This window comes from Ascaphus truei, chromosome 6, assembly GCF_040206685.1.
Source record: "Ascaphus truei isolate aAscTru1 chromosome 6, aAscTru1.hap1, whole genome shotgun sequence".
Taxonomy (NCBI): domain Eukaryota; kingdom Metazoa; phylum Chordata; class Amphibia; order Anura; family Ascaphidae; genus Ascaphus; species Ascaphus truei.
This window is the reverse complement of record NC_134488.1, coordinates 134,077,629-134,093,202: the sequence shown is the minus strand read 5'-3', so window position 1 is coordinate 134,093,202 and position 15,574 is coordinate 134,077,629. Positions and strand designations below refer to the sequence as shown.

Here is a 15,574-nt window from a genome sequence, read left to right as displayed (position 1 = left end):
GCTCTCAACATGCACTCACTCTATACGGCTCCCATGTACGGTACTCTCTCTATACTGTACCTCTCCCAATGTACTCTCTCTATACCTCTCCCCATGTACAATACTCTCTCTATACTGTACCTCTCCCCATGTACTCTCTCTATTGCTCTCCCCATGCACTCTCTCTATACCTCTCCCCATGTACTCTCTCGATATTCTCTCTATTGCTCTCCCTATGTACTCTCTCTGTACCTCTCCCCATGTACTCTCTCTATTTTTCTCCCCGTGCACCTCTCTATACTGTAGCTATCCCCGTGCAGTCTCTCTATAGCTGTACCTCTCTATCTCTCTGACTCGGCATTAAGAGGATGTGAGAGGAACATGGTGTGTGCCCTAATTATAGTCTCTGTCTCGACATTAAGAAGATTTAGCCATTTTACAAAATGTAGCAAATTAGGAAAAATGTCTGAGATTGCAATGCACGTAATCGCCTGAGATCCCGACTGAAACACGGTTTCTCGTCACTAAAAGTGGGCAGGTTTCATGACAAAATCTCTAATACTGTATTTACATTGTAACAAATATTAATGAAATAAAGTGACGATATTGAATAGATTGTTTTTAGGACAGTGATAATCCTTTTATATACATTTATAGCTTTTCAAGGAGTTAATTTATATTTTCTTTAACTGTGCACGCTATGTCTTGTATATAATGTATACCCTGTTTATTTATGTAACTGTATTTGTAACTATGTATTATTTGTCTTACTCTGTACCCAGGACATACTTGGAAACGAGAGGTAACTCTCAATGTATTACTTCCTGGTAAAATATTTTATAAATAAATAAATAAATACTTCCCTTGTATTTAAGGAACCTCACTGCTAAATTTAGTCAGTGCTTCTACCACCTTGAGAGAGGCTGGTCAACCCATAACAATTGTGCAGGGCTCTGCCAATCTGTATTCCCTCCCATAGTGGAGTGAATGGGTTAATATGCCCCTAACTCCACCAGGGAGTAGGTGAACAGCAAGAACTGCTTCAGGGCCCCTTGGCCTGGAGTGGAGATGAAACCCCAAGAAGTGATCTCTGACGTGCCTGCTGTAAGAACTGAGTGTGCTGTCAGAATAAAGTGATCCTGTTCAAATATATCTTCCTGCCTGAGACTACAATCTATCAATCTATCAGGAGGAGGGAAAGAAGTTCTCCTGCAGGTATTTTCTCCACATCCCTGTTGCCTGCAAGAGATGGAGGTGCTCTCACCGTGAGAAAGAATCAGTTAATACCCCAGAAGCCTGTGCTGTTTTCCCCTACAACAACGCAGGAAGCTCAGAACCACTGTGAGCCAGCAGGTATGCACCACACCACATTGTGTAATGGCAGAATCTTCCAGGGGGGTGGGGGGTGGGGGCGGGCAAGCACTTTTAGATTTATATATAGTAAAGGAGAAACACCTTTGTCAAGAATGAAACCATACAGTGTCTGCAGCTAAATCTTTATTGATCAGAAAGTCTGTATGAATTATTCATGAAACATACAGAACAGAAATCGCACTAGAGCAAAGGTTAAGGAAAGGTTACATTATACATGCATCATATCACTAAATATGACACAGGTTCAAATTGTGTTAGCAACTAATTGATAAGCAGTTACAGGGTAAAGACAATGTATGTAACTTGCTGGACCTCAGAACAAACACAAATTGTACATGTTACAATTACTTAGTTCCCAGTAAAACTTGAACCCAGCAGCACATCCGCCTGTGATGATACAGCCTTTGATGGAGTAGTTGTGTGTTCTGCCATCTGCAAGTTGGTTATTGTAGATCGGATTTTGGTACAGCCGGAGTGCACTCCAGTATGTTACATTTCAATTGCTTACTTCCTGGTAACACAGCAAATCCAAGCAGACACCCTCCTGTGGTGATACAGCCTTTATAAGACATGTTGTGTACTGAGCCATCTGCAAGACAAATGATAGCACATACGTTTTGTTAGCCGCATTACACTCACATCTCACACACAGCACTGTGCTTTTATATTAATATGAAAGTACAGACCATGCACCTCAGCACTGTCTCTATATTACCAATTACTTTATTTATTACAGTATATGGAAGTGCTATTTACCTGTACATTGTACGTAATAGTCACCTCCCTCACTACCTTAAGTATACGCTCCCTTCCATGCTATATCTGCACAGAAATGTGGGGCCCAGGTCAGTGAATTGAAGAATAGAAAAAAGTCTCAATTATCAACGTCCAGAGTGAATTATTTTTATGGCATTATTGCTGCACTTTATTATGTAAACTTTAAATAATTGACTAACTTATAGTCATTTATTATAGAAAATATATAAATATAATTACTGCTTCCGCCTTTTCCTTGTTATCTTTACCATATGCTGTACTTCTTTATTTTCATTCTTTGCCTCCAATCTCTTTTCTCTCACCTGTTTTACGATATTATTCCCCCCACCCGCACCCCTCCCCCGGGATTCCATGGTTTCCCTTTTCCCTCCACTCCCTCAATCTCCCCAAGGAGTCTCTATATTGCTCTCCACATGCACTTTCTCTATACCTCTTCCAATGCACTCTCTCTATACCTCTCCCATGAACTCTCTCTATACTGTACCTCTCCCCATGTACTCTCTCTATTGCTCTCCCCATGCACTCTCTCTATACCCTCCCCATGTACTCTCTCGATACTCTCTCTATTGCTCTCCCTGTGCACTCTCTCTATTGCTCTCCCTGTGTACTCTCTCTGTACCTCTCCCCATGTGCTCTCTCTATTCTTCTCATTGAGCACTCTCTCTATACTGTAGCTATCCCCGTGCAGTCTCTCTATAGCTGTACCTCTCTATCTCTCTGACTCGGCATTAAGAGGATGTGAGAGGAACATGGTGTGTGTCCTAATTATAGTCTCTGTCTCGACATTAAGAAGATTTAGCCATTTTAGAAAATGTAGCAAATTAGGAAAAATGTCTGAGATTGCAATGCACGTAATCGCCTGAGATCCCGACTGAAACACGGTTTCTCGTCACTAAAAGTGGGCAGGTTTCATGACAAAATCTCTAATACTGTATTTACATTGTAACAAATATTAATGAAATAAAGTGACGATATTGAATAGATTGTTTTTAGGACAGTGATAATCCTTTTATATACATTTATAGCTTTTCAAGGAGTTGGTTTTAGTGCTTTTATTTTCTTGCAATATTCAGTATTATTTAGTATATATTGCCTTTTACTGATAGAGCATAACCTTTTAACTACAACGTTTATCTATTGTAGTATTTTATGAGTGATAATGGCACTAGTAAAAGTATATATATATTATATATATAAAAACAACACAAAAATTAAGTAGCGCTAAAGAGGATGTGAAATAACCCTAATAAATGATAAATTATAATAACATATTTAAAATATTAAAATAAATTAAAATTACCACAATTTAACCTAATAATATCTGCAAACCATAACGTGATAGTAAAAAAAAGGAAAATCCAAATTGAATGTTCCACTCAAACAAAAAATCCAGAGCGAAATATAGTCCCAATAGAAGAACCAGGGAGAGTCTTTGCAGCTTTAAGGGGAGTGCTATAGCCAACCACTTTTGGAATCTATGAACAAAAAAATAAACAAAAGCGCAAACTCCATAGCACGTAACTAACTAAGGTACATTTATTTAAAAAATCAGCAACCCATAAGAATGTGCACTTACAGGATTTCAAACAGAACCATTCGTGGGAGAGAAATCTCTATTGTGGTCATCTGCGGTGGTAGGGTGAGTCCCAGGTTTGCAGAGTGGATGTAAACAGCCCAGGTTCTCCATGAATTGGCAGCAAGATATAAAGGCATCCAATGCCTGCACGTCCTTTGCTCCCTCATACAATGATTGCTAACACTTGAAATAACCGCCAGCCGGAGCGCAGGAAAGCCAGGGACTCCAAATACACCAAAACAAACGCCATGACGTCACAGCTCTACGCGTTTCTTCACACTGTGGGACTCACCCTACCACTGCAGATGACCACAATAGAGATTTCTGTTTGAAATCCTGTAAGTGCACATTCTTATGGGTTGTTGATTTTTTAAATAAATGTACCTTATTTTTTACTCAGTTACGTGCTATGGAGATTGCACTTTTGTTTGTTTTTTGTTCATATATATATATATATATATATAGCAACTGTAAATATTCCTGTATATTCATTTGCATGTCTTAGACAGGTCTGCAATCCTGTCTTTCACCATTATCGCCCAGCACACAGCACTTCCACTGCAGCAAGGGTTTCTGGGAAATGACATGCAAATGAGCACACAGTGCCACCTTTTATCTCAAGCTCACATTACATGAACAACCCTTAGCCAATGCATGCTGTTTTAAACACAGCTTTTAAGCAAGGGCTTGGGAGATGCAAAGCCAGTAAACCCACTCACAGACATGTTTCATCCTTGATGGGTATCATCAGTGTGAGGTTGGTACTGGCAAATGCTCATTTGAGATTAAGAGTAGGTAATCACCACACTTATTAAGGTTATGGTGGGTAAAAAAAGTGACAAAAACCCTCCACAGTATCGCTTATAGAAACTGTAAATATTCCTGTATATTCATTTGCACATCTTAGACAGGTCTGCAACCTTGTCTTTCACAAAGACAGGGTTGAAGACCTGTCTAAGACATGCAAATGAATATACAGGAATATTTACAGTTGCTATATGCTATACTGTGGAGGGTTTTTGTCACTTTGTTTACCCACCATAACCTTAATACGTGTGTATATATATATATATATATACAGTATATATATATATATATATATATATATATATATATATATATATATATATATATATATATATATATATATATATATATATATATATATATATATATATAAGCAAGAGGGAAAAGAAGCCCAAAATTATAGCACTCTAGTATACCATATGAGGTTTCAAAAAATATAAATTTATTTATTAACAGTCGCAGAACATAATAAAAGATAGCATAGAATATTTAAAATAAGGCATGAATCCCATGTACGTAAGCCACAGCATTTGCTTACTCGCAAATAAGTTAAGTAGGACACAATATCTCAAATGAGAAATCACAGACAATATAAGTCTGAAGCAAAAGGGAAGTGACTGAACATGTAACTCCCACACAGCAATATAGAAAGAAAGACTGAGACCAAAGTTGCTCTATATAATTAACCACTACACTTGGAGTAGGGGTAATGATCCCCTAGTATACTCAACAAGGCTATACATAAATTCAAGGCTGTAGAGGAAAAAAAGGGCAACTAAATATCAGTCCAGGTATGCAGATATCACAGTCCTAAAGCTAGTAGAGTGTGCAGCACTATCCTACATTGCATCAAAAAAAGTGTCACAGAAAATGCAAGGAGCAGCAGCTCAAGGTATAGTTACGTGTTCCAGATGGGGGGACAAACCAGAGGATCCTGCCTACAGCACCCACTCCTACGCGTTTCGGTCAGATGCCTTCAACTGTTTTTGTTATTTCATTATTTTTTATATTAGTGCAGTTTTTATTTATTGTTTTACAATTATTAAATTACCCAGGGAATTTTGTTCAATTAATATTTATATTGAATCTTTATAATATTTGCCCTTATAAAGACTCCTTATATAATATACTACCTTATATAAATTATATAAAAACACACCCTGAAGCGCAGGGACGTATTTTGGAGAGAGGTGCTGTTCATACACAATCAGTAACATTTACAGTAGACTCCCGGTTATCCGACTTTCAGTTAACCGACATTCCATTTTATCGACATCAGTGCCCCCTCCCCTCCCCCACCCTCCTTCTTCTCACTTACTAGACTTAACGGCAGCGGTGGAAGAAAAGTAGAGCTGAAGACCACAGGAGTGGAGTAGCACAGGAGGAAGACAGCTGGCGGTAGGAGAAGAGGGCCATGTCAGCAGAGGAAAGAAGTTGAGACAGCGGGCAGTGGCAGGAGAAGACCTTGTGATCAGAGCAGGAGCAAAGCAGAACAGGAGAATTGTTGGGGAGGAAGACGCTGTAACACGGGATGTTGACCAGTATCTGACTTCCGGAGTCTGCCAGTATTCCTCCCTGGCCATTCTCCCCTGTGCTGATTTGCTCCAATCACATGGTGTTCTCCTGCTGCTGCTCGCTGTCTCAACTCCTTTCGTCTGCTGGCATGGTCCTTTTCACCCACGCAGCTGTTTTCCTCCTGTACTGCTCTGCTCCCATGGTTTTGAGTCCTCCTCTTCTGCTGCCACCGGTAAGCCTGGTAAGTGAAAAGAAGTGGGGGGGCGAAGATGTCGGATAATAATTTCCATATTATCCGTCTTTTCGGTTATCCAACACGGTATTGGTCCCGTTTATTTAGGATAAACGAGACTCTGCTGTGTGTGTGTGTGTATATATATATATATATATATATATATATATATATATATATATATATATATATACAGTGGTTGACAAATCACCAAAAAATCTACTCACCACACAAAAAAATCTACTCGCCACCTAGTACCAAACGTGTGCTGCTTGGGCCAATATTTACTCACCCCGGGGTTAAATCCACTCGCCCGGGGCGAGCAAATGTATAGGTTTGTCGAACACTGTATATATATATAAATAGCCGATAGTCCAGTTGTGATAGTGCAGAATTAATTAGTTCTTCAGATTTCGGTGATACCTTTTTTATTTGGACTAACAATTTATGTCATAGGACAAGCTTTCAAGAGGCATATATTCCTTTGTTAATCAGAATTGCTGACGTGAGGAAGAGAGGAGAACTCTTGAAAGCTTGTCCTATGACATAAATTGTTAGTCCAAATAAAAAAGGTTTCACCTAATTCTGAAGTACTCATTCATCCTGCAATATATATGTATGTATGTATGTATGTATGTATGTATGTATGTATGTGTGTGTAAGGGTGTGTTAGATACCTTATATGTGTGCACGCAGGGGGTACGGCGGGTTCCACGACGGCAAGTTAGTACAGGGCGCCGCCATGTTATCACGCAACGTTGCCGAGGTCACTGACCAAAGTGAAGAGGTCGCGCATGCGCCATGGAAGTGCGCGAACGAGAGCCAATAAGGAAAGGGCTCTGTTAATGAACTACAACCCCCGTGAGCCCTGGATCAGTCAGCTGACGCTAGGAGCCAATGAAAAGGCTGGGTTTGCGGGGAGGAGGAACAGGAAGCGTGGGGGAGAGACCACGCTAGCCAGAGGAGAGCGGGACGGTGCTGCGAGCGGTAGTGTGAGTGCAGGGGGTCCGTGACCCGCCTGCATAGGCCAGCTAATACCCTCAGGCCCATAGGAGTATTCCCTGAGTCACCGTAGGCTGCGGTACTGTAGGGACGCCCGTAGTGGAAAGGACTGTCACCTTAGTTAGGAATAACGCACGGAGTTGTGGTTGGATACAGCCATCTGGGATCAGACGGTGGGACTCCGTGACGTCGGGAGGTCAGGGGTCGGAGGCGACGGACCCTTTGTGAAGAGGTGCCGGTCACCGCCGTGACCGGAAGGTACTTTGTAGCAACAAGTGCACCGACACCGGTCATCAGGCGCTGATCCCGCCTTAGGAGTAACTCTGACGTGACACTAGCAAGTGGCTAGCGGACTGAGCATATACTACCTAATACATTACAAGGACACACTCTATAAGAGCGTGGCAGAGCCACGGTTGTACAGCACACTATCCCCCTAGAGGTGTGGCCGAGCCACTATAGTATAAGGACCCAGTTGTTATAAAGGTGTTCAGTGTTGCGGCGGTATTAACGTTATGATAAATGTACAGGTTATGTGTGATGTTATGTAAAGAGTGAGGTACCACAGCATAAGCCCAGTAAAACTTGGTTGCACACGCAATGTATGGTATGTTTCTTGCCCAGGGTAAATCTTGCATAATGGGGATCCTGGGTAAGTGGAGGCGCTGCACTAGAATCGTTACCCCAGGCTCCCAGCTAGCGGAGGCCCAGATCTTCTGAACCTGCAGGTTGTGTATAGTACTAGTAGTCCCTTTGGAAGGCGTCAGAAAAGGGGCTACATATGTATGTATGTATGTCCTTAATGTTAAAATGTACAATACAAGTCTTGGGCGGGAGGGGGCTCTGCAGCACCACACCCTGTACCCCCATGCATATACTGTTTATACTTATATGAAGACCCCATTTATTAGATACACATAATACAGTATATATCTGAGATCACATATTCCTTCCAGTGGCAAAACCAAAATACAGTGAGCCAGTGAGCATCTTTACTTTGCTGCAGAACATTTACAGTCTTTGGAGGGGTCAGTGACTGTGAAATCCTTACCTGCCAGCTGTACCTTTCCCACATAGTTCAGACATTGTCCTTGACCTTCAGAACAGGTCACTTTCTTATTGGACACACATTCCACTGTACTGTCGTTATTATAACAGGATGGACATTGCAATGGCGGATTGGCAGACACATCATCCGTAGGAACTAGAAGGAATTATAAAAAATATTTTAAAAAAAACATAAATTCACAGCTTCTACTACATCCTAAGCTCTATAACACTAGGAACAAATCCAACACAGTGAGAATAGGAATAACAAGATACAATGTACTGTATACTTGGGCTTCTCAATCATCAGGTGATTATATGTATCTAAATTGTATCACTAAAATATACATTGTAACTTGAGCTGATTTTCCATAGAGTATCCCAGCTGCATTTATTCCAACATCCTCCCAGAAGCCGATATGAACTGATATCATGTTAGTATCTTAGACCCTCAGTATGGTCTGCTCTTAAAATAAATATATGTTTTTTTTTTTTTTTTTTTTTTATAACTTAAATTTTATTGAATCAAGACAGCATAAAATACATTACAGAATACTTTTGTCTTGTATGCAAACAATATTTTAACAATTATATAAGTAACAACGAGATCCTGCTGTGCTTCGGGACCCGGCCTTCCGGGTACTTTGGTGTGGACTATATAGTCCAAGCCGACTCTACTTAAATGGACAAACAGACACATATAACTCAACTTAAAAGGGGAGACAATACATACTCACAGAAAAAAAAAAAAGTTGAGGCGGGATGGGGAGGGGAAAGGGGTAGGTTGGGGGTGAGGTAGGGGGAGTGTGTTGATAGTAGGTGCGACACGTGGCTCCGTGCTAAGCATCGCAGATGTTTGCAAGCTGAGTCGTCTCTCTTATTACTTATGTTATAATGTTGCTATAAGGGGTCCTGGGTGAATAGAATACTTCCTGTAAGCCCCTCCCAAGGAGAACGCACCTACTGTTATCAGAGCCATATTGAGGACCTCTCAATCCCCGGGATATCTGTCTGTGCCAGCCAAGGCGTCCAGACTTTTAGAAAATTGTCACCAGTATCGTTAACTAAACTCGTTAATTTTTCCATCTGGCAAATGAACCAAATTCGATTCCGAATCTTTGGGATGGTTGGAATATCAGATTGTTTCCATAATGCTGCGATCTCGCACCGCGTTGCAATTGCGAAATGGGCAATTAGTTTGTTATTTGTTTTGGAAAGGCCCGTCAATGGCCTGTTCAGTAGGAACAACCACGGGTCTGGGGGAATGGTGAGATCGAACAGTCTCTGTATCCAATGTCTAATCGCCTCCCACAGTGGAGAGATCCGTGGACAAGACCACAGCATATGTAACAGGTCGGCTGTTCCTCCGCACTGGCGGGGGCACAGGGGAGAGGAACCCGGCACAAACCTTGATAATTTCAGTGGGGTGAGGTACCATCGCATTAGGACTTTATATGCGTTCTCCTTGAGCGTGGTGCATATGGAGCTCTTCGCTGTGGCCATATATATGGCGCTCCATTCTTCATCTTCTAAGTTTTCTCCCAGATCTGTTTCCCATTGAGAACGGAATGAGGGTATCCGCTGCTCATGTTCACCAGAACTGATCACTTCTCCGTATAGCTGAGATGTAAGTCCCTTCGTGTCGGTCTCAGCCAGACAGAGCTTTTCGAAAGATGTTAATAGGGGGTATGGGGCAAGTTTGTTATAAAATGCCCTGATCTGGAGGTATCTAAAGAATTCTGAGTGAGGGATCTCTTTTTCTTCCCTGATATGGTCGAATGTTTTGATTTTTCTGTCGTGACCCTCCAGATCTCTAATCCGATTGTAGCCCCTCTGTCTCCAGATTGAGATATTACTGACTGATAGACCTGGAGCGAAATCAGGGTTATTCCAAATGGGTGTTGCCATAGAATGTTTTGTCGTAAGGGAATGCCGAAATTTCGTAGACTCCCAAATTGACACTGAGTTGGTCATCGAGGAGAGCGGCATGGCGGTAAATTTTCGCGCCGTTTTAGGTAACCAAATTAAGCTGCTCAGTTCCAGAGGTGCACATGCAGCATTTTCTAATTCCACCCATCTCTTTAACTTTGGGTTAGAATGCCATTGTACAATCTGACTTAATTGTGCCGCCTTGTAATATGATACCAGGCAGGGTACAGCCAGGCCGCCCGCCGCCACAGTTCTTTTCATATTTAATTTACTTACTCTCGGTTTTTTACCTCCCCAGATGAATTTGGATATTTCAGATTGAAGTGAGTGCAAGTCCCTCCAACTGAGTGGCACTGGGAGAGTTTGGAAGAGGTATAATAAACGGGGGAGTAAATTCATTTTGACACTATGGATACGTCCAATCCAGGATATCCTTTTGGATGTCCACTTCCGTAAATCAGATTTTAAGGTCCGAATCAGGTTGGGGTAATTTGCATTGTACACGTCTTTTACAGTTTTGGTGATGTGGACACCCCTGGGCCTGATGGATTCTCAGGGCTTTACTATAAGAAATTTATAAAGCTGCTCGCCCCAAGGTTGCTCCGCATGTTTAACGCTATTTTAGCGGGAGCCCCCATCCCCAAGGAGATGTTAAAGGCATCAATATCACTAATTCTTAAAACTGGGAAAGACCCGCTAGACTGCAAAAGTTACCGGCCTATATCATTAATTAACACTGATGTTAAATTATACGCTAAATTATTGGCCAATAGACTTAGGGCCTCATGCAGTAAGCGACGATTATGTGAAATCGGCAAGCTTATCGATTAGTCATGTTATTGGCGTTTTTCCCTCTCCGTATGCAGTAAGTGCCGAATACATTCAAAATCAACCAGAAAACAAATCCGCCCACTCTCACGATGATGAGCCGATCACACACAGGTGTATCGGCGTGCGTGGCGGGGTGCTGTTAGGTTGCACAATCACAAATCTTGCTGAATCAGGCGAAACAAGCATGTTTTTGATTGCGCGCCATATTTAAAGGCAACGTGTACTGCTAATCATTCTCTGTGTTGTTGGGAGTGAGAGAGAGAGAGACGCACAGAGCTGGACGATTGAACATTTGCATATTGACTGAGAGACTTGTTGTGTATTGGGTGAGCTTTGTCCTTTGTTGTTTTGTTTACATCTTTGTCTTGTTTTATATGTGGAAGTGGGTCGTGTGATTGCCTGTACATTTCTTGTCTGTTTTTTGTGAGTGCTGGAAGTATGCCCGCAAAGCGTGGGAAGAGTGATGCTGGTGGGAGTGGGAGTGCTACTCGTGGGAGTACGCGTCGGAGTGAACGTACTGTTCAGGGGAGTGATGTTGCTGGTGCACCGAGTGGTGTTGCTGGGAGTGGGAGTGCTGTTGCTGGGAGTGGGAGTGCTGTTGTTGGGAGTGGGAGTGCTGTTGCTGGGAGTGGGAGTGCTGTTGCTGGGAGTGGGAGTGCTGTTGCTGGGAGTGGGAGTGCTGTTGCTGGGAGTGGGAGTGCTGTTGCTGGGAGTGGGAGTGCTGTTGCTGGGAGTGTGAGTGCTGGTGCTAGGAGTGTGAGTGCTGGTGCTAGGAGTGGGAGTGCTGGTGCTAGGAGTGGGAGTGCTGGTGCTAGGAGTGTGAGTGCTGGTGCTAGGAGTGGGAGTGCTGGTGCTAGGAGTGGGAGTGCTGGTGCTGGGAGTGCTGCTGGTGGCGCAGTTGCTGATGGGGTGTCTGGTGGTGGCGTGCTTGCTGGTGGCCAGCTTTTGGAGGCTCTTCCATTGGAAGAAGGAGAGTCCAGTCAGCACCAGCCAAGCTCTGACCCTAAACCTGCTCGGAAGAAACGTGTGGAGAAGCCACGTAATCCTCGCTTCAATGACCAGGAAAATAGGGCTCTTGTCACTGGCATTCTGGAGCACTATGACAGTCTCTATGGACATTTAGTAGGTAAGTGTACCTTTACATTTATTATTCAAATACATGTGATCCTAGGTCATCTGAGTTTTGTTCATATGCAAATATGGGTACACAATATCTTTCTATGTTCATTAGTGTGGAAACACAGCTTTTTATCATGCCTTACAAGGACAAATAAACACAGGCGGTCAATTTGCCAGAACTGCATACAATATGAATGCAAGCTTGCTTACATGTATAGGTTTAGTAGTGAATGCTCATGTGCTTCACATATTACACATAAAACAGCATCTTTGCTATCTCTTGGAACAGCTAGCAGTGTAGGAAACTGGTGCTTATATTATTATTAATTTACCTCATATCTTTTATATGTTTTTCAAGGGCGGACAAGTGCAGCAAGCAAAAAAGAAATGTGGGACACAATAGTCATTGGTGTCAATGCCTGTGGGAATAGTGTCAGGGACAAGTATCATTGTCGGAAAAGATTTGATGATATTAGGTCCAAATTGAAAAAGAAAATACAAGACCAACGCGTGCATGCTACTGGCACTGGAGGTGGGCCCACACCACAACGTCTCATATTGACTCCATTGGAGAAGCTGCTTCGGCCAAAATTACTTACCGTCGTCGTGGAAGGCTTGGCTGGTGACCGTGACATTGGAATTTATCCGTCACAATTTCCAGCAGGTGATAAATATTACTGTACTAGGCGTGTCGTTGCTTACAGTTATTTTGCATATTTACACTGCTTTTTATACTGTCTTCACAATATAAGCATACCTGCATCTATATATGTATATGTCTGATTCTGTATATATATATATATATCAAAATAGACATATATGTAGTAGTCCTACTAAAAGCAGTAACTAATATAGCACGTGCCATTGCGTGCTCATTTACATGTGAATTCCCAAAATGCATAGCTGCAGTGGAAGCAATTGATGGTGGGCGAAGATGGGGAACAACAGGGTAGTACACATGTGTTACACATGTTCATGAGAAATTATTAGTAGCTACAGGTACAGAACAGAAATATGTATCATATTATTGTGTATTTTATTGATTTTACTCCGACAAACATGACATTACTGCCTATTTTAAGCATGCATCAAAGAAATTGCATGCAACGGCCTACAAACATCACTGGCACTAACACATCTATAGTTGCTTATGAAAAGGTCCATTTTTGCTTAATGTCATATACAGACAGCATAATGAGGCACACGTAGAATATGGTATGTCATTGTTTTCATAACTTAAACACTGCAGATGACTACTTAGCTCATCTACCATTGTGTTAAAGCAGCTGCAATTAATATCTCATCACAGCATACACTTCAACAGAGGGGGTGGGGTTCAGCACACACACTAATTACAGCCTCATTTCACGGTCAACTTAGTTCACACCATTTGCACCTGTTTCAAGTCATTGAAAGGTGTGGCTGATTAGGCTTTTTGGGGAAGGGAATACCGTTATTACAACCTGACTAGCACAACTGAAGTTAATCACACTCATTTGAAAGCTTAACTTTAGCTACTAAATGCCCCAACAACTCATTACTTATCAAAGCGTACGTCACACATTAGTTCACTCATATCTATAGTTGAACTACTATGAAAGACACATTATCACACACTGCATGTGTTGTCTTGTTGAGTCACAGCCACATTCAGGTGTGCCACATCTTCGATTAATGTACCACACATATCCTCTACCAAAAACAACACTTTTTGCAATATGACCACCTTCATGATAACCATTGTGAATGGTCATCTCATGATAGTTATGTACATTATGATACTGATATCACTACACAACATATGATTTTTATGTACTCATTTAATCTATTTATCCTCACGCATTACTGCAGAAACATAGTATGTTGTATGTTAGGGAACTCAAAAATTCTAAGTACACAGGCATGTACAGTGTTATTACAACTATTTATGTTCACTTTCACACACATTTTCGGTTAAGGAACTGATGTTGTTAGTTAATCATAAATACAGAACATACAATAAGTGTTTGTTCAATATTTACACATGTAAATGTAAAACTTATGTTATTGTTATATATAGTTGCCCCTGGAGGACATGTGTCACCTGAGATGGAACACGTGTCTTCACCTGGGTCAGCCAGCTCAACACTACTAGAAGGTGAGTGTATCATTTGCTGGCCATATAATATGTGCTCTTCTATATGTTATGTTGTCATGTGCATTATTTGTTTTGCACATCTTCTTTAAATAGGATTACTTAGTGTCAGTGGAAATTAAGTGTAAGGCAACATGTATTGTGTTAGTGATGTTAATTATCATGTAGGACTTCTGAGTTTAGAGCAACTTTTCATTCATTCATATTTCATACTGAGTCCAAACATTATTCGTAAGTCAAGGTAGTTTTTAATGAGGTTATAAAACGTATGCTAACATGTTAGGTGTTACTTAGGACACAGTACAATTACATAGTAACACAGCATACATTAACATGCCATTTAATAATGTGTACATTTCTTTTTAGAACATCATGGTGATGAGGATGATGAGTATGATGAGGATGACGCCACAGAAGAGACTGAAATACAATCATGTGACCATGAAGAGGTGCCAATAGAAACTGTTGTACCGCCAAATCGTCCATCAACTTCCACATACGATGCAATTGTAGCTTCAGAGGGAAAAATAGTGGACGCAGAAAATCGTCGCCATTCAGACATGATGACAGTGCTGGAAAGGATGATTGGACTGCAGGAAGAAACAGTATCACAATTGGCACATCTCCACAGAGTCTTCATTGAAGTGCCTAAACAGTTGCAAAAAATCAACACCTCATTCGAAGCATTAGTTGTTCAGCAAACACAAGCTAATTACTGGAGAATGACTAATGTACCACAATTCAACACCTCCCAGCCAGGATCTGTTCATGCAGGTCAGTTTTCACCACATTCATCTGATATTCATTCACCAGGCCCAAATGTTACCGGTCAAGTAGCAGACATTGCTGTGCAGGTTCCTGATGACATCCTACCGCTGCCATCTGTACAAATTCAGCAGCAGACACCTACAAAGGAGGCGACAAAAACAAAACAAGACACACATGAAACAGACCAACCATCACTTGTGCAGTGTCTACCAACTTGCTCACATGTGTCACTGGGCACAAGCCCTGTCCGTGAACAGTCACTACCCAAAAGCCCTGTAGGTGAGTCGCTGCCCAAAAGCCCTGTAGGTGAATCGCTGCCCAAAAGCCCTGTAGGTGAGTCGCTGCCCAAAAGCCCTGTAGGTGAATCGCTGCCCAAAAGCCCTGTAGGTGAATCACTGCCCAAAAGCCCTGTAGGTGAGTCACTGGCCACAAGCCCTGTAGGTGAGTCACTGGCCACAAGCCCCGTAGGTGAACAGTCACTGGC

The 15,574-nt window shown here is 41.8% G+C and overlaps 1 protein-coding gene across 1 annotated transcript in view; it reads right to left on the bottom strand.

Annotated features, from left to right (window-relative positions):
- Positions 1–1,463: 1,463 nt before the first annotated feature.
- LOC142497943 (phospholipase A2 inhibitor NAI-like) overlaps positions 1,464–15,574 on the bottom strand; it is a 35,374-nt gene continuing 21,263 nt past the window's right edge. Inside the window, exons 4-5 of the mRNA XM_075606415.1 lie at positions 8,314–8,466; positions 1,464–1,942 (exon numbers count right to left, since the gene is read on the bottom strand). Of these exons, the coding sequence (XP_075462530.1) occupies positions 1,797–1,942; positions 8,314–8,466 (299 nt within the window). The 3' untranslated portion in view covers positions 1,464–1,796. The remainder of the gene's footprint in view (positions 1,943–8,313; positions 8,467–15,574) is intronic.